Raw genomic sequence first — 19,470 nt, 5'->3', positions numbered from 1 at the left:
GAATATATGAATACATGTGTTTTATGTATCTATTTTGTCTCTGATCTTTTTATTCATCTATTGTTAGAAGGGAAAAAGTAAAATCTTTTTAAAGTTAAACTTTAAATTTTTATGTTTGGTTTTTTTTTCTGTATGAGATTATCCACAAACACACAACACAAACACGTAAACAGTTTGCATCAGCGTTGTCATGGAAACCTGAAATAAACAGATGTGAGTATGATTTGCACAGTGGTCACTAACAGTACAGAGCATGACAGCAGTCTGCATGTATCTGACACAGAGGACTGTGAAGCAGAACATTTACAGAGAGAAGCTCTCTGTGTGCTGCTGTCACAGGATGCAGTCAAAGGAAAAGAGAACTTGTACATGTGGTAAATCAGCACGACTCAGAGAAGTCGCAGTATTATAATTTTCCATAACACTCACTTTTGAGCATTAACTGTTCACACAAGAATTTATTAATATGACACAAATATCAGAGCTAAAAATCCAGACAGGTTCAACAGAGAACAATACAGAAACAAAACATCTCTTTGACCCTGCAGAGTCTCATTCTTTAGTCACAGTAAGGTGGGATCCTGTCAGGAGGAGGGCACAGGTCAGGGTCCTGCTCACTCAGGTGTATATTTAACCAGCTGGGTCGAGCTAGCTTGGCATTTTCCTCTGCAAAATCACCATAAACACTGCTGATCATGTGCTCTAATAACTCAACTGTATGTGCTGTAGATGGGTTTCCCTCTTCACTATCAATCATGCCCTTGTCTTATAAAGTGGGAGAGCAACAAGCACACTGGTGACTTTTTATTTTGTCCTGTCACCATTTGTAACTAATTTGTTGACTTTCAGTTATTTTAGTTTCCAATAAAATCTCATTTTTAATCATGTTCTGATGTTATATGGTCTGAATGCAGTCCTGTGTTCCTGTTGATTTAATTAAGCGGTAAATGCAAAAGTAACAGCATGTTTTATGATGTATTTAATCAATTATAAATGCAACAATGGGAGTGATATGTTTTGGGTTTTTTTTGTAACTTTTATTTATCAAATACCAGACAGTTATAAATACAAAGGTACATACAGAAAGGATGATCTCTTCTTTTCTTTTTATAACATTCAGTGACCCCAACCCTCCCCCTCCCCTGGTAATTGGAAAGTAAATATACTACAGAAAGATGTGTTAACCCACACACTTAAAAAAAAAAATAAAAATAAAAAAAACAGCAAGGTGCTAGTGCTAATCCTTGTAAATTAATATTAATATTAATATTAATGGCTACTTGTTCCTCATTCCGAGTAAATACTAGAGTATCTTAAATGTAATCTTTTGAGATGGGACAGCAACAGCCTGTAGAAACAGAAGAGTTTGTGCACAGTCGTATAATAGACTACAAAGAGATTTCTCTAGCTGGTAGTTCTTCTAAGTATTTAAGCAATGGTTTCCAGTGAACAGAGACTCTATCAGACGAGCCTCTGAGGGAAAATTTTATCTTCTCCACTTTTAGGAGTCCTAGAATGTCACGTAAGCAGTTTTTGATTGATGCCAAAATTCAGGAACTTGTGAGTAAGGTTGCAAGGTGTCTGTGAGCATCTATTGCATTTGTCATCAAATTTGTCTGGGTAAAGTTTTTTTTTTCTTTACTGTAGTATAGTCTGTGGAGGACTTCAAATTGTATCAATCAAAGTCCTGCACAACTGGATGACGAATGAATGGCCCCTACAGCTCCCTCCCAGAACGACTCAGAGAAGCTCATGTGGAGTTCTGATTCCCATTTCATCTCAGCCCTATGGAAACAGATTCACTGTGTGGAGAAACTAGTTTGTAAAGGTAAGCGATATGGACCTTTAACAGGGTATTAGCTTTAAGAACCAAGTCTATTCCGCTGGGAGTTGGGATATGTGGGAATGAAGTTGAGTGGTTTTTTGCAAAATGTCGCAGCTGGAAATAGAGAAGAAAATCAGATTTATTGAGATTAAAGCGAGAAACAAATTGATTGAAACTTGCAAAAATACCATTTATGTATAAGTCACGCAGACTACAAAGTCCTTTATCTTCTAAAACAGAGAATCTTGAGTCCATCTTCGCTGGAGCGAATAACTGATTGTTGCAAATGGTGGTTGCTAGAGGGAGTGTGAGCCATCCGAAGTGGCGTCTTATTTGTGACCAAATTTTTAATGTTCCAGCAACAACTGGGTTGGAAGATAAGCTTAATGAGGGTGACTGTAAGGCATCACATGCTAAAGCACGTAACAACGGGGATCAGGAGGCCACTTTGCTCTGGCACCAATTGGTTTGAGAGGACGTGCACCACGATAATATTTTATGCATGTTGGATGCCCAATAATAACTAATTAGATTGGGCAGCACTAATCCTGCTCTATCCCTATAGAGAAGCGAGCGACTAGCCCTTGGACGTTTGCCGGCCCAAATGAAAAATGAAATAGCTTCATTTACAGCTGTAAAAAATGATTTAGGAAGATAAATGGGCAAACACTGAAAAACATTTAGATATCTTGGTAATACGTTCATTTTTATAATTTGAATCCTACCAGCTCGGGACAGCGGTAAGTAGTTCCATCTTTGTAGATCAGACTTAACCTTTGTTGTTAGTAAGATTCTGTTCTCGCATTGTTCGCAGAGATGATGTAATTGCAATGCCGAGACATTTGAACCCCGAGTTGGCTATTTTAAAGGGTATAGTTGATGTAGGTATGTCTGCAGCCATTTGGTTAATAAGGAAGTATTCACTTTTGGAAATGTTAAGCTTGTATCCAGATAGACGTCCAAAGGAGTCTAATACTGCCAAATGCAAGGGATATTTGATAAAGGATCATTAACATAGTGAAGCAAATCATCTGCATAAAGGGACACCTAATGTTTTACACCCCAACTATCAATCCCTCCGAATCCTTCCACCATCTTTAAAGCTGCTGAGAGTGGTTCAATCACTGATGCAAATAGTAACAGGGATAATGGGCACCCCTGTGTTGTTCCCTGAAAGAGTGAGAATGGAGTGAAGCTTTGATTATTTGTGCAGACAGAGGCACACGGAGAGGAGTAGAGGAGTTTGACCCATGAGACAAAATTATTATTAAAACCAAACTGTCTTAGGGAAAAGAGAAGATAGGCCCACTCTACACTATCGAAGGCCTTCTCGGCGTCAAGAGATATTATGGCTTCTGAATGTTAGAAGATGTTGAAGAGAGGATGACACCGAGAAGTCTTCTTATGTTGGAATGTGAGCGTCTTCCCCTTATAAATCCCGTCTGATCCTCTGAAATAATTGAAGGCATGATCGATTCTAGTCGCCGAGCTAAAATGTTTGCGAGAACTTTTACATCCACTGGGAGGAGTGATATTGGTCAATAGGATGTGCAGTTCAGTGGGTCCCAATGGGTTCAATGGGAGTGATATGTTTTAACAATATACAGGAACACATATGTGGAGTTCCAGATTACTTACAGATTTTTACTTAAATCTGACTCCCAATACTCCAAAGGACCTTCACAAATATACACGTGATGAGTGTAAATAAATGTAATGTATAAAAAAGCAAAACATTGTCTCACATGGTTGATTTCATCATTTCATCATTGTGTCAGACATAAAATCTTAGGCTGCTGACACAACACCTTTATTCTGAAAGTGCCATCATAAACAGATGACAAATTAAAGGAAAAGTGTGTCAGTGAGGTGTGTGTGCATCATGTGCCTCCAGAACAGCTTCAGTGTTTCTTTGCATTGATCGTAAAAGTATCTGAAAATCTGATCTAGGGATGAACAGCATTACTTTAGAAAAAAGCCACTTTTACTGACTCACAGGGACTTTTCCCTGATATAAATGGACCCTAACATGGCATCAAAGTCCCACAGCCCAACTACACCCTCAGGGTAGAGGTCAAAGGTCAGGATATACATGCTTGTCATGACACCATTTACATAATTCTCATTCTGCACAAAAAAGCCTGAAGAACAGTTTGTTTTGATTTATTCAGATGCAGTTTAAGTGCTCCTAGCTTATATAGTTACACTTCAAACAGATTTACTCTATGAAGCACTCTTGCTGCATCCTCACCTGCTGGAGACAAAGGACATTAGATTCATCTCCAAACCAGCACATGTGGGTATTAAATGAACTGAAAGAAGAAAAAAACATTAGAAAAATGGACAGTTAAACATTTTTTTTTGCAGGGGTCAATAATGGTGGTGTGAGAGGACTTTAGAGTTTTTAAAGGAAACAGAAATTCTGCAGCGTCTCTGAGGCTGAAAGACAAACAGTATTTGGAGTCTGCTGTTACCATTCCAGCTGTGTAGGTGGCAGTAATACAACTTTATACTGGTTCTCAGCCACTAATGAAAAAGAAGAAGTGAACTTTTTACAGCTCTTCACAGCTTACTGTTATTAGTGTATTTTTATGTCATTTGATCAGCAATAATTCAGTTCATTAAAGTGTTTGAAGTGTTATTAGTATTATTGCTTATTGTAATTATTGCTGTTATTGGTGTAATTGCTTTAGGACCCAGGGGATCAAAGGGAGGGATCAAAAAGGAAGTAGAGGCAGGTAGACCCATTTGTTCGGAAGAATTTGAATATTTTCTTTTCTTTTACTTTATTTATTTATTTGTTTAACTATTTATTTTTGTCATTTCGGTCCACACTCCACACCAGTTGGTGGCGGTAATGCACCATTTTGCTGTTTGCCAACCGCCAATAAACCCTATATAGAAGAAGAAGAAGAAGTAGAGGCAGGTGCTCTTCTTCTCTCCTTTGTTCTGATGTGAGAATGTGGACTCTGGTTGTGGTTTTGGAAGATTTGGATTTACAAATATTTGGAGTGTGAACATATTATGCTGAGAAGATCTGGTTGCATTTAAGTGATCATACTGTCCTTCAGCAGAGATTCAAGGTCTACACTGAATGTTTTTTAAGTTATATATTTAATTAACTTTGAAATGTATTTGATGTTTATTGCATTCTGTTGTTGTTGTTGTTGTTGTTGTTGTTGTTGTTGTTGTTGTTGTTGTTGTTGTTGTTGTTGTTGATTTTCAGTAATGATTAAGAGGACATTAATGATGTTGCACAGCAAGCAAGCAGTTAGCTGAAGGTATTTGGCTGTAGTGTTTCACACTGTCAGGTATGCTAGGCTGCACATGTGATTGTATCACTGTTTTGTTGTCTCACTCTCTAGTTTGTTTTAGAGTAAGGGTCGTATTTTATTTTAAAACTGATTCTTTCTTTATTCAGTTTGTCTTTATGTCAACTGGGCCAGGTGCAATATTAGCCAAGTAATATGCAATCCCTGAGTGGGGACTAACAGATCATAGGAATCGGCCTTGCGTAAGTGTTTATGATGCACTGATCTGCTGTGTCTAGTATTTTGTTCTAATTTGTTTGCAGTGGTCCCAATTATTCCCTTTGGGAAACATTATAGTTAAAAAAAGAACCTGTGAGCTTCCTGCTGGTGAGACTGAGTTATCAGGTGACATTGCTGGCATGTTGCACCATTAAAGGTACTGAGGGGTCATTGGTGGCCTTCCACTGTGATTTTATTGCAAATGCTTTTAATAATAAAACTGTACAAAGATTTGCTGATACAGACCTGCTGTCTCGATTATCCTGGACTTATAACTAACTGAAAGTTTGTATGACTACACTCATACAAACATCCTGCCAGTTAAAATATTATCCTATAGGATCAAGGCTGTGTGTTTTTGATCACTACATTAGTGTATTTTTGTTATTTGATCAGCAATAATTCAGTTCATTAAAGTGTTTGAAATTAGCTGAATGACTGAATCACAGTTGAAAGGTTTTGTTTGTTGACCCTGAGTGTGATTATTGTGCTGCTGTTACAGCCCCATTTCTGTTTTACTTCTCAGCACTGCCATCATGTGTCTGAATGTGATGTAAAACTTTTAAAGCACTGAAAGGAAAGTTTAATAAATTCAGATCTGCAAAGAAATGCATTCATTATGTTTTATTCAAGAGGCAATATCAGAGAGTATTACAAAATTAAACTGCAAACGATAACGTCTTTACTCTTCTGACTGGCCTACATGTGTGTGAAAGACTGTTGGTGGTCACCATCTATTCTCCCACAGGCTTATTTTTATCCACCGACAGGCCTCATGGTTTCTGGTTGAGCCACCATGAACAGAGGAAATGCAGCCTGTGGTTTCAGCCTGAAGTCTTCAGTGTAGCAGATGTTGTGTTTCATGTTATCAGCTCACAGTAGAGAGTTAAGATAAGACTTTATTGATCCCACGGCAGAGAAATGTGTGCGTTACCAAAGCTCAGGTACAGACAGCAGAAGAATACAAAGGATAGAATATAAGAATATAAAGATTATAAAAAATATAAAGTCAAGAAATACAAAATAACTAAGATGATGCACTATATACAACGGTAGCTGAGGTTCTATGTACACACATGCACAGTATGTGTTCTGGATAGAGGGTTGTGGAAATATGCAAGTAATACATTTCAACTATTCTGCTGCTACTATTATTATATAAGTGACAGATATCTATAAGTATCTATAAATATAGACATGTGCATGCAAGCACATGTAAAAATACACACACACACACACACACACACACACACACAGACAAAGAGCACAGTGGAAATTTGACCTGTCTGCATGACACATGTTTATATGATGTGCCTGTACTGGAATAACAGTGATAATTATCAATGCTACATTAAGTATCTCAACACTGTGAAAACAGACAAAAGTAGCATCACTGTGGTGATGACAGAGTATGTGGGCATCAAGAGAAGCTGTGAAAAGTTGTTCTCATGCTGAAAAGCAGAAAAGAGTCTCTGCATGAACATGCTGTAAATATTCATTTATCTATATAAATAGTCTCTCGCTAAAGAAAGAGATTATTTAGTAAATTCAACATCATCGTTCTTCACTGACAAAAAATCTGTAAATAATAATAATGGATTGCATTTATATAGCGCTTTTCGAGGCCCTCAAAGCACTTTACAGTTCCACTATTCATTCACTCTCACATTCATACACTGGTGGAGGCAGCTACAGTTGTAGCCACAGCTGCTCTGGGGCAGACTGACAGAAGCGAGGCTGCCATATCGCAGCATCGGCCCCTCTGGAAACCATTATTTGCACCAATATTAATTAATTCAAAGCTAATAACTGAAAACAAAATTACATTTCTTCATATTTTTGCTGAGTGTTTAAGAAAGGTTTTATGTTCCACACACTGTGGGAAATACTGTGTTAATATTTGTGTGTGGTATAACTGTTAGTGATGACATAGCTGCAGGCTTTTCTCTACCATCTCTGCACTTAGAAAAAACAGTGACTTCATTTTTTCCATCTGCCTGCAGAACTAAAATGAGGAAGAACAATTAAAGCTAGATATGAGCTGCCTTCCAGATCACATGCTTTAGCCCTGATAGCTGACAGCACAGGCAGATGATGAGGAGACTGTGAGACGTTAAACAGGCAGAATACAGAGCTCAGAGTTTTAAAAGATCAGCGTTCTGGTTTGTTGTTCTCAACGCTTCTTAAAACATGAGAAAATATTTACTGACCAATTTTTTCATTGAAGCCCTTCATTTCACTATAAACAACACCTTGGTGTGTAAATTGTGCTTTGATTGCTAATTTACTGTTTATAGTTATTAATGTGAAAAAGAAATGAAAAAGGACGATGAGTCAGTCCTTTTATGTGCAGGTAAATGAGGATGGAGAACAAGTGTGTCACTCTGAGCTGCCTGTACCAGCTGTGTGTGTGTGTGTGTGTGTGTGTGTGTGTGTGTGTGTGTGTGTGTGTGTGTTCCAAACTTAAAGCTCCTTTTTGTAACAATTATATCTGGAGGTACAGAACAACTTTTACAACCACAAGTCAGAACGGTGCTCTTAAGATGAGGCGAATCTATGACACCATGAATATATCAAAATGCTGGCTGAGAAGATGACTCTCAGTCTGCAGAAGAAGAAAACTCCAGCAGGATCCACAGGACACGACAACAAAGACAAAACTATGACCTGCAACGTGTGTCACTAAGCAACAGAGCACCTTTGTATATCACAGAGAAAGGTAGGAACACAAAACAGGAAGAAGCTTAAATGTTTGCAGTGGACAGGAAATGTGAACACGTCACACAACTGCTGTGGTCAAAGCTACAGGAGCTGTTTGAGGTTGGTGTAAAAGGAAGGAAGCACAGAGAGGTGATAGAAGGAGGAGCTGAATATAAACTCTGGTCAGCTTCTCTTTGTCCTGCATTTATTATCAATGCAAAGTCGAACACTTTGAGATTAGATGCAGATCAGCGTGCAGGGCTGGACGTGAGGATGGGGCACTCTTTGCTCTGTTTGCTGGGGTTATTCTGTGAGTACAATACACACCTTTACTGTTTGAATGGCAGCGATGAAGGAAAATGTTTCTCACTGGTGACAATTACAGTGTATCACTGCTTTAACCTGTTTACCTGACAGCTTCAACACAGCAGACTAGTGACTGTTTAAACTGTTGCATACATTATATTTACTGTTCACACTATTTAAACATTGTTTGACTTTTAATGTTTTTTTAAAGATTTCTTCATGTTTCCAGCCTGTTTGACAGCTGATTGAAACACATAAATTCGGTGATGAGTAATAACTGTGCAATCTGAAGATTTACCTTTAAAAAACAACCTCATTTTATATATTTATTGTGATTTTGTCAGTTGTATAATGTCTGATGATGCTTCATTCATTATTTTAGTGCTCAGTACAGTCATCCATGGAAACACTGAAGGTGAGAAATGTTTTTTCTTCCATTTATATCATACGTGTTGATCTTAACTAGTATTTAGCTTCTCCTGTGTTTCTCTAAATGACGTCCTCTGTGATATATTTTGTATCATAAACCAAACATTTCATTGAGATTATTGGTTAAAATGTTAATATAACCATGTTAAGTGTGTGAGCACTCAAACTGTGAGCACGATACAAACTGTATGTTTACTGAAGAGCTGTGGCTTCATACATGTGGATTTTCTTTTCATGTTTATCTGATCTGAAAATATCAACAGTGTGTGTAGTGCAGATTATCTCACTGAGTTATGTTGTTGGCATGTTTGCTGGATTATATAGTGGGATTTTTTTGATTACCTCTTGGAGTTATAAAACACTGATGACACATTAAAGGAAAATCCAATATCAAACATGGTAACCAAATGCTGCTCTGAGCTCAGCATAGAGTTTGTTACCTTCATCCCTCATTTGGTGTTTTGATTGGAAGCTGTCTAACACGTCACTCCAAAGTCTGTGTAGATGTTCAGTGTGTTGAATTGTGTGGCTGCAACTCCAACTCCAACAGATGACTCATATTATTTAAAATTTGCATCAAACATTCAGAGCATCAATTTTATACTTTTGATCTTTTTCTAAATGACAGAACTTGGAGTGAAGCCCACTCTGACAGCAGACAGATTAACCATACCAGCAGGGGGCAGTGTGACACTGACCTGTGATGTAAAACACTCTGCTGACTTTGAATATGAGTGGTTCAGAGAACCCAGTTTAAACACTGAGAAGACCGCAGTAGTTGGTGAATCAAAGAGAGAACTTGTGACCTCTGAAGGCGGCATCTACAACTGCAGAGGACGTATAAAAGGGACAAATTCAATCACAGTAGAAAGTGATCCAGTCATCATTCAGGAAACTGGTGAGTTTAACATTTTAATCTGGATTAAAACAGTTTGGGTTCTTCAAAGTTTGAGAAAACTCTCTCTAAAAAACTGGTAATGTAAAACGTGAATGATGTGACCTCATCTTTTCTCTACAACGAATAATTATTTTTAAATATGTGAAATCTCTTAATGCAGCGTTTGTGACCTTTAAATTGTTTCAGAAAAATTTGTTCTATGTTTTGTATTTAATTAGTGGATAAATCATTGAACCTAATACAGCTGATTAAAGTTATTGATCTGAACTGTGCAGAAAAGAAAACATCAAACTTCTTCATCCTGTAATGTGATGAAAGATGAGGACACACACACACACACACACACACACACACACACACACACACACACACACACTGTAGCATCTAGTGTTCTGCTTTATTTGTGATTTGTGTTTCAGCTTCATCTGTAATCTGTTTGTTTGTTTTAAATATTGAGTGAGATTATAAACCTGTCTTCAGATGAGTGTTAGTGTTTTTCTTTGATATGCCATCAAAAACATTTTCACTGTAGAACTGTGTGATAATATTTCAGCTAAAGGTGTGGAGGAAGAATTTCAACAAAGTTACTCTGAATACAACAGATTCATAACGATGGAGAAGATCTGTGGTGAAATAAAATTAAAGGAGGATGTTTGGAGGAACAGAACAACTTAAACTACCACAAGTCAGAATGATGCTCTTAGGATGAGGTGAATCTATGGCACCATGAATAGTCCTGAATATGTTAAAACACCAGCGAGAGGGAAGTAAAACTCAACATAAGACACAAGAAACAAATGACTACCTAAATAAAATGTTACATTAAAATTACCACAATAAAACAGGAAGTGTAGATTAATAACTAAACAGGGAAACAGACACAGTAATAAAGTTAACAAATGGGAACTGACACAGGAGGATGAGACAGGAAACACTGATGGAACAAATGAAACTCTGAGACTAAATTATAAGAAGAAGTAAAGGCTCTAAAAATGCTCAAAAATAAATAGAGATCTTTAAAAAAAACTGCAAACATGAACAAACAACGAATTCAACCTCAAAAAACTCAGAAACACAAAGTCAGAACCAGGATCACGACACACTCCAGACTTATATCCTCTTTAGATTCATCAAATATTCTCACAATTAATGTTTTTATGGTAAAACTTGAAATTAGAAGCTCTCTAATATGTAACTCCACTAACTTTTAGTTGTGTTGTGATATTTTTTTACTTTAATTTACATCAAATGTTTTTTGTTTTGTTTTTGTTTTTGTATTTTTTAATTACAGGACATGGAGTGAATATCACTGTAACAGCAGACAGCACAACCATACCAGCAGGGGGCAGTGTGACACTGACCTGTGATGTGAAACACTCTGCTGACTTAAAATATGAGTGGGTCAGAGAAACCTCATCTGCAGTGAAGTCCACAGAAACTGTTGGATCAGATAAAGTGATCAAGATCTCTAAAGGAGGAAAATACCAATGCAGAGGATGGAGAACAGACATAACTTCACTCATAGCACAAAGTGATCCAGTCATCATTCAGGAAACTGGTGAGTTTAAACATTTAATCTGAAAGTAATTTATGGACCTGTCAAGCATCTAATAAGGGCTAATAAAACTGTTGTAGTTTTGTCAAAATTTCAACAGCTGTCGAATTTCTCATAATAATAATAATAACAACAATAACATCTTGTAGCTAATCAGTTAGAAATTTAATGTATGGTTCAGTGATTCATAAACACGTTTTTATGTAAATACAAAAAAAATCCTGTGATAAACTGATGGCATGAGCTGTAGCTGACCAATGAGAAACAGCTGGATTAATCACCTAATAATGACATTGTTCAGGCAGAGGGATACAATAAATATATATGAGATTCTATAAGAAAGAAAAATATCTGAGAAAATATGTTAAAAACAAACATTACTGTGGTTAATCAGCCAACACTGATCAGCCAGACACACATTACAAGCTGAGGCAGGACCAAAGAAACGGGTGATGCATTAATGCAGCGTCCAAACACCTCCCATCCCCTGGAGGAGCAGCTGGCCCAACAATCAGGAGGTTTCTGGGGATCTGCTTTTAATTATAGAGCCAACAAGCAAACACAATATTAGCTATTACAATATTTATTCCTCATGACGAGGCACAAACACTATTTATGGGGGTACCGGCAATCTACGGTTGTGGGTTAGTACCAGTTTTCTTAAAGTTATTCAGATTTGTTGCCCACTTTGCAAAAAGAGGGATTAGGGTAGCATGACCACACCTGAAGACGACCATGAAGAGTTAAGTGTCAGATGTTATGACCCACACTGTCAGTCAACCTGAGCCGACAGAGCAGGAGGGGTCCAGCAAACTGTATCAGCAGAAAAGGACAAAACTCACAGAAGGACCACAAAGAGGCCCCGGGGCCCATGATGATCACGTAATTATTAACGGGCCCAACCAGGGATTAGTAAAGCGCTCTAAATACAGCCAGGTGTGTAAAGACTTTCATATCCTGAATGCAGACATTTTTATCTGTGACGGCCGAATAATAATAATAATAATAACAATAATAATAATAATAATAATAATAATAATAATAATAGTAATAACAATGACTGACACGTGTGTGGTTTGCTATTTTCAGGTATGCACTACAGATGTGAGCAGCACGTGTGTTTTCTGTATATTTTGCAGTTACTGGGTGATCAGACCTCTGTACTGGTGTTAGTGACTCAGTCCTGGTAGAAAACTGGTCACAGGTTTCACTGACTGCACACAGACACTCAGACATGGCAAAGCTCCTGATAAGCTAAGACATGGTCACAACCTGTGAAGCAATGAATTCTTTAAACATTTCATTGATACAATAATGGTGCAAATAATGTGTGAAATTCACATGTATAAATCACCAATCTTAGCCAAGGTAATGAAAGTTTTACTTTAACTTTCTTTCTGAAAATAATTCATATTTATTTACCGTATCCCTCCACCTGAACAATGTCATCATAAGGTGATAAACACAGCTATGTTTCAGGGGAGGGGCACCAGGTCAGGGCTTGGCCTTTCCTGTCAGTAGATTTAGAGTCAGTCAGGTGAAAACATCCAGTTTCCCACTCCGACATCTCCGTTCTGGGTATCAGGCTCCCAGCCTTCACCACTGCATGATTGTGATTTGGTATAAAACTATGTTACTTTTATTATCCCCCATAAATGACCTGACAGGTGGGGCCATAAATGACTTTTTCATATAAATGATCATCACCTTGAGCTCCATTCTGAAAATAAATATGGAAATAATAGTGAATGTTTTCATTAATGCAGTGTTTGCTCACCTTTCCTTGTTACTGGAAACCACTTCATCCTCTTTTATGTATTTGAATCAGTGGATAAATGCTTGAAATGAGTTCAGCTGTTTTAAAGTTATTGATCTGAACAGAAAGGTGAACATAAAACATTCATTTCAGATTTCTGCATCTGTTTTTGTTCTGTTAGGATTTCAAGCTGCAAACTTCTGACTCTTGTTAATCGGACTTTTTATAGAAAATATTTTTCTTTTCAGTTTTCAATCAGCCAGCAGGAGGAGATTCAGCTACAGGGATGATCAAAATGTTCATTCCCTTTGTGTCCTAACTGAGAAATTTTGCTGTGGAAAGTTTCCAACAGGATCGATGTCACGCTGCAGCACAGCTGGTCTCAGATATTCACTGGTGAGACAATCACTCTCAGATGTGAGATTCAGGGAGGTGAAGGAAAGGTGTGGAAATATGAATGGACAGCACCCAACACAAACAGCCCTCCAACATCCAGTGAATACAGGATCAGCAGAGTTTCAGTGTCCCACATTGGAGACTACAGATGTCGGGGTAGCAGTGACTATCTCTTAACAGGATGGAGTGATGCCTTCAGACTGACAGTTTCATGTAAGCTGCTCTACAATTCAAACTGAAGTTTTCTGTTTTCATTTCTACGTCTGTTTAAACTCAACATCAAGAAACAATTCAGACCCTCCAAGAAACTCACTGTGCAAACAGACAAACAGCTGAGTGCACTGTGACTCTGAAATAACTCATTTAAAGGGGAATGAAACGAGATGACAGTTTTAATGAACAAATAATAAATCAGGTGCATCTGTAGTGTAGTTTTCAAGTAAGACAGATCACCTGTGTCACAGAGCCACAGTGAGAGCAGAGAGGACAAACACAGCAGTGATACCAGCAGTTCTTCAGTCTGTCTTTCAGTGAGGATACAAATACCAAGACACCGTTTATGAAATTTGGTGGAGCCAAAGAAAGAAGCCGTTTAATTTTACTGTGGATGCAGATTCGTTTTTAAAAACTCTGCTGACAAATGTTTTTACTAAAGAAAAGCTTTTATCACTCATGTTTAGATTTTCATCCTGTTCCTTGCATTAAGGCTTTGTGTTTCCCTGCATGAATTAAACATCTCTTTATAAAAGTAGACCAGTGTTGCATTCTGGGAAACCCAGCAGAATTTGCAGCTCATGAGCATCATATGCTGCATTTTTATTCACCTTTATTCGGCTTTTTCACCTCATATAAGCTAAACCAAATCCTCCAACATGGCCTCATTTCATTTATCTTATTTTAATGTTGTAGCCAAATCCCAAAGATAAAGATTGACATTAATGAACACTGATGTGGGTGAATAGGCTCGGTGTAAATATGATGCAACTCCCTTGAATTCCCACAGGAATAACAGACACCATTCAGTGTAGTGTCACTTTAGAGTATTAAAGGGAAATGTAGAGAGGACACAAAACATCTAAAAGTAATTTGTATGTCCAACATTTGTCTTTGAATAGATGAAGAATAAATCAGAGAGAATCTGTAGTGTAGTTTTGTATGAAGACAGTCTAATGTGTCACATGCAGGTAAATATTTTGTGTTTGTTGCTAGAAGCTAAATGACTGAGTGAATGTGTAAAGTTTGATCATTTCTATCACAAAGTTCTTCCTGAAGCAAGTGACAATCTGATGAACTTTTTGCTGTAAACTCCACAGCAAGTAAACCCAGAGCCACACTGACAGCACAAAGTTCAGTCATACCAGCAGGGGGCAGTGTGACACTGAGCTGCTCTGTGGAGGGCTCTGCTGGCTGGAAGTTTGACTGGTTCAGACGTGATTCAGTCTCTTCTAAAGCTCAGCTCATGAGAGGAAATGAAGCAAACAGAGTTATTAGTGTCTCACAAGGAGGTCTGTACCACTGCAGAGGAGGGAGAGGAGATCCAGTTTACTACACAGAGGACAGTGCTCCAGTTATGATTGGTGAGTGTTAAGTTTTGTTCTGAATTGAAACAAATTCATGATTAATGTAAAAGTAGTACCTGATAAAAATGGAAGTTTTGTTTCCTGATATTCTTTTATTATCTATTTTTTTTTTATTTGTTTGTTGGGGAACAGTTCAGGCTGTTGTGAAAGTGCAGCAGAGTTGGTCTCAAATGTTCACTGATGAGACAATAACCTTAAAATGTGAAATAAAGGAAGGTGAAAACAGGGAGATGAAATATGAATGGAAGTTACCTCGGAAAAACACCCCCAACACAAACAGCCCTCCAACATCCAGTGAATACAGGATCAGCAGAGTTTCACTGTCCCACAGTGGAGACTACAGATGTCGGGGTAGCAGTGACTATCTCTTAACAGGATGGAGTGATGCCTTCAGACTGACAGTTTCATGTAAGCTGCTCTACAATTCAAACTGAAGTTTTCTGTTTTCATGTTTACATCTGTCTTAACAGGAAAACTGTTACTGCAAACTGAAAGCAAGAGTTCAAGAACCGATAAGTGGGATCGATAAGCAGGCAGAGACTAATGATTCCCAGGACTTAGACTACTGGGAACCAGTTCTCTACTCCCATCACTGCATGCAGGATTACTAATTACTGTTTGTGTTTTTAGATAAATTAATCAGTGTTTAAAGTGTGATCAGTACTGTAACAAGTTTATTCTTTATTATGTTTTAATGTTTTCTTATTTTGTATCTTCAGCAGCAAGTAAACCCAGAGCCACACTGACAGCACAAAGTTCAATCATACCAGCAGGGGGCAGTGTGACACTGAGCTGCTCTGTGGAGGGCTCTGCTGGCTGGAAGTTTGACTGGTTCAGACGTGATTCAGTCTCTTCTAAAGCTCAGCTCATGAGAGGAAATGAAGCAAACAGAGTTATTAGTGTCTCACAAGGAGGTCTGTACCACTGCAGAGGAGGGAGAGGAGATCCAGTTTACTACACAGAGGACAGCAGTGACGTCACAGTTAAAGAAACTCGTGAGATTAATTATTTTATTTCTGCCAAAGTGAGAGATCATTATGTGTTCTGTGCTAACAACTTTATTCAACAACTGTGAGTTTATTAACCCTGAGATGAGAGACAACTCTTGACAAATAGAAGAATTTATTCAGTCTTATTTTTGATCTTTATGTTTCTATTTGTCTCTAACTGGATATTTTCTGTGAACAGTTCCCAGTAAGCCCACTGTGACCCTGCAGCCATCCTGGACTCAGATATACAGCGGTGAGACAGTCACTGTCAGATGTGAGATTCAGGGAGGTGAAGGAGCTCAGTGGACGTATGAATGGAGAGCAGCCAAGTTAAACACACCTCCAACATCCAATGAACACAGAATCATCAGAGCTACTGAGTCTGACAGTGGAGGATACAGCTGCCGGGGCAGAAGGGACTATTTCTTCTCAGAGTGGAGTGATATCATCACACTGACTGTGTCATGTAAGATCTTTCATCCAGAGTATCTAAATAAGGAAAAAGCACTTCTTCTTTCTTACAGCTTTATAACTGTCTTTCATGTTGGTCAGTAAAATGTTTAGTTTTTATTCCAACAACAAAAACCTGAACAGCAGCTTTTTATTCACAGTGAAGAGAACAAAACATATGAGAGTAACTTCTCTGCTGTGCAGCTCTAATACATGAAAGATGAAATGCAGAACAAATGCTGAATCTGTCTCAGCTGCTCCACCACATCCACTAAGAAACATTAAATACTGTGATTGCTTTTCTGTATTTTGCTGCACATATGGAGGTTTGAGGTTTGTGACCAAAGAGTCTGGTCTCATGAGCAACACATGCCGTCTTTTTTCACTGAATGAAAACTGAACTGCAGACTGAAATATGGCCTCATTTTATTGGACGCTGGTCTGTGCTGGTATGTTATTCATTCAGATTATTGAGTTTTATTCTCAGGTATCACTCACACATATTACACTGAAGGATTTTAATTTGTGTATGCATGTGTATCACAACGATAAACTAAACCTAATGACTTCATGTTGGAGCGCATCAGTGTCAGAAGATTTATTTACAAATTTTGAAATTCAGAAATTTTAATGTTCCCACAATTCTGCTGACTTGATTGGAAGTTTTCAACTTCAAATTGAATTCTAATTAACCATCAGATTTAAAATGTTATCTTTTTTAATGCAGCAAAGTATAAATAAATGTTTTTTAGTGAAAATGAGTATTTTGCATTAGTATAGTGCAACATGTTGTATCTGCATCACATTTTGGTGATGTACATCATTTCCATCTAAGTATTTCAAAATTGTTCTGATTCAGTCATTGACTTTTGTTCTTTTTGTAAACTGAACTGCAGATAAACCAAAGGCCAAACTGAGAGCTGATAACACAACTGTTCCAGTAGGGGGCAGTGTGACCCTGACCTGCTCTGTGAACCCATCATCATCATCATCTGGATGGAAATACTACTGGTACAGAGATGATACCACAGTGGATGTTGTCTCCCCATCAAATGGACAAATCAGTGTCTCACTGGAAGGACTCTACAGGTGCAGAGGAGGAAGAGGAAACCCAGTTTACTACACAGAGGACAGCCAAGAAGTTCAGATTAACACAACTGGTGAGTTTGTATTCAGCAACAATGTTGAATAGATTGATGATTGAGGATTACTATGAAGGTCAAACACAATTATATCTCATGGTAACCTCTTTGGCATTGTAATAATATTCTTATTGGAAATGGTTGAATATTAATAGTCATGTAAAATGTGGAGTCCAGAGAATCAGTGTCAGGAATGTGATCCAAGGAGGGGAGACTAGGTGGGATTATGAATGTGAAACAACCACTTTCAGCAAATCTCCAAATCAACATAAATTCACAATTAGTTCTGTATCAACTCTACAAGTAACACTGCAAGTAGTGTAGAACAGGAGTCACAACATCAAACCACAGAGCAGAGTCATGCTCACAGTTTCTGACAGGAAACAGAAAATCTCAATGTAAACATCAGTTTTTGTTTCTTTATATTAAGATTTGACTGTTTGACATGTTTATATAGTAAAAGTTTGTAAAGCAGATTTACTGAAGTCAACATTTAAGGAAATTTTAAGGACTCTTGTCGATTTGTTCATTGTGGGGAGTCAACACATTTTAAGTTTCTTAATAATGAATTCTTGTTTGTGTTACAGTAACTGTGTCAGGAGCTGACAGCTCTTCATCTCCTGTGTGGTTGATTGTTCGACTGGTTTGTGGAGTCTCTCTCATTATTATTCTCCTGCTCTTGTTGTATCGCTGCAGAAGAACCAACAGTGAGACCTTTTTTCTTTACTTACTACAAACACTTTATCATTAAAAGACACAAATACATCACGAGGTCCATGTAAATGCAAAAGTCTTATTTTACATTTTAATAAAGGTGCTGCTAATGAGCAGACGCTCAATCAGGATGAAGATCAGCAGCAAGTGTACTCCTCTCTTCTTCATGGTTAGTTTTTAATCTACATTCACATATTGTGATGCGATTTGCAACAAGACTGTTCTTATTACATCTGCTGCAGCTTGTAATATAAATGTTATTTGCAAGAATATTTGTGTTTAAATTAGTATCACAGACATGAGGTGACTGATTTTCTCTGACCTGCAGGTGATCGTTGTGTCTATGAGACAGTCAGAAGATGTGAAAACACTGAAAATGGTAAAGTTTAACTTTCATTAATATAGAGCTTGTGGAAGCTGGATGATTATACAATAACTGTGTTTAACATGAAAGTCAATCAGATTATTATTTCAGGTCCAGCAGAAGGTGATTACACCAATGTCACATCTGTGATTCAGCTCAAAGTCATTAACAAGACAAGTGAGTGCACAAAATGTGAGATTTGAAATGCAAAATATACATTGGTAATTATTCTCACTGATAATAAATGCATTTGTGGACAAAACAGAGGGAGTTTGTTTTGAAATGCTTTCATTTGATCACCTCAACAGGGCAACATGGTGACCCAGAGGAGAGCTCTGACTACAATGATGTCAATGCAAATTCAGCCACAGCTCTAAAATCTTAACAGCAGCTCTTTAGCTGTTTTTCTCTTTTTCCTTGTAACGTCTCTTTGAACTTGAAGTGACTTTGAGTGAAAAGGTGAAGATTTTGAATTCAAAGCAATGATCCTGATAGCCTGAGTTTATATTTCCTTTAGAAAAAATCACTCAGTGTGTTTCACTTGTTTCTCTCCCATTAGAAAATAATTTTAATGAACTTTAATGTGCTGTAGATCAGTTTATTTTTGTTTTTAACTATTTCTTTATTTTTTTTATATATTACAATTTTCTTTCTGGGAAGCACTTTGTAACTTTGCTAATAAAAGTGTGATATAAGTAAAGTGTGTTGTTGTGTGTCAGACTGAGCGTACATGTTACAGCTGTTCAGTGTTGTGCATGAATCCACTGAAAGAGAGGTTTCATTTAAAGACACTCATTATCATTTAAAACAACTTAACACGTGTGATGATCAGAAGC

General features: G+C 37.6%; 1 protein-coding gene across 5 annotated transcripts in view; it reads left to right on the top strand.

Annotated features, from left to right (window-relative positions):
* Window positions 1-8,262: 8,262 nt before the first annotated feature.
* The window catches only part of LOC109194598 (Fc receptor-like protein 5), a 65,221-nt gene continuing 54,013 nt past the window's right edge, over window positions 8,263-19,470 (top strand). Inside the window, exons 1-12 of one of the 5 annotated variants that reach the window (XR_003217331.1) lie at window positions 8,263-8,365; window positions 8,744-8,776; window positions 9,419-9,688; window positions 10,980-11,246; window positions 13,342-13,504; window positions 15,280-15,383; window positions 17,311-17,574; window positions 18,144-18,263; window positions 18,371-18,439; window positions 18,599-18,649; window positions 18,733-18,811; window positions 18,943-19,032. Coding sequence is in view for 4 of the 5 variants with exons in the window: in XM_025904218.1 (XP_025760003.1) it covers window positions 8,329-8,365; window positions 8,744-8,776; window positions 9,419-9,688; window positions 10,980-11,246; window positions 13,342-13,504; window positions 15,280-15,383; window positions 17,311-17,574; window positions 18,144-18,263; window positions 18,371-18,439; window positions 18,599-18,649; window positions 18,746-18,811; window positions 18,943-19,019 (1,521 nt within the window). In the remaining variant the exon portion in view is untranslated. Of the gene's footprint in view, window positions 8,366-8,743; window positions 8,777-9,418; window positions 9,689-10,979; window positions 11,247-13,341; window positions 13,505-15,279; window positions 15,384-16,163; window positions 16,237-17,310; window positions 17,575-18,143; window positions 18,264-18,370; window positions 18,440-18,598; window positions 18,650-18,732; window positions 18,912-18,942; window positions 19,214-19,470 lie in introns of those variants that run through there. The other 4 variants (XM_025904218.1, XM_025904219.1, XM_025904220.1 and 1 more) reach the window with 4 other exon arrangements.

Source organism: Oreochromis niloticus, unplaced genomic scaffold, assembly GCF_001858045.2.
Source record: "Oreochromis niloticus isolate F11D_XX unplaced genomic scaffold, O_niloticus_UMD_NMBU tig00000402_pilon, whole genome shotgun sequence".
In the NCBI taxonomy this organism is placed as follows: Eukaryota; Metazoa; Chordata; class Actinopteri; order Cichliformes; family Cichlidae; genus Oreochromis; species Oreochromis niloticus.
Note: the sequence above shows the minus strand (reverse complement) of the source record. Positions and strands in the feature narration are given on the sequence as shown.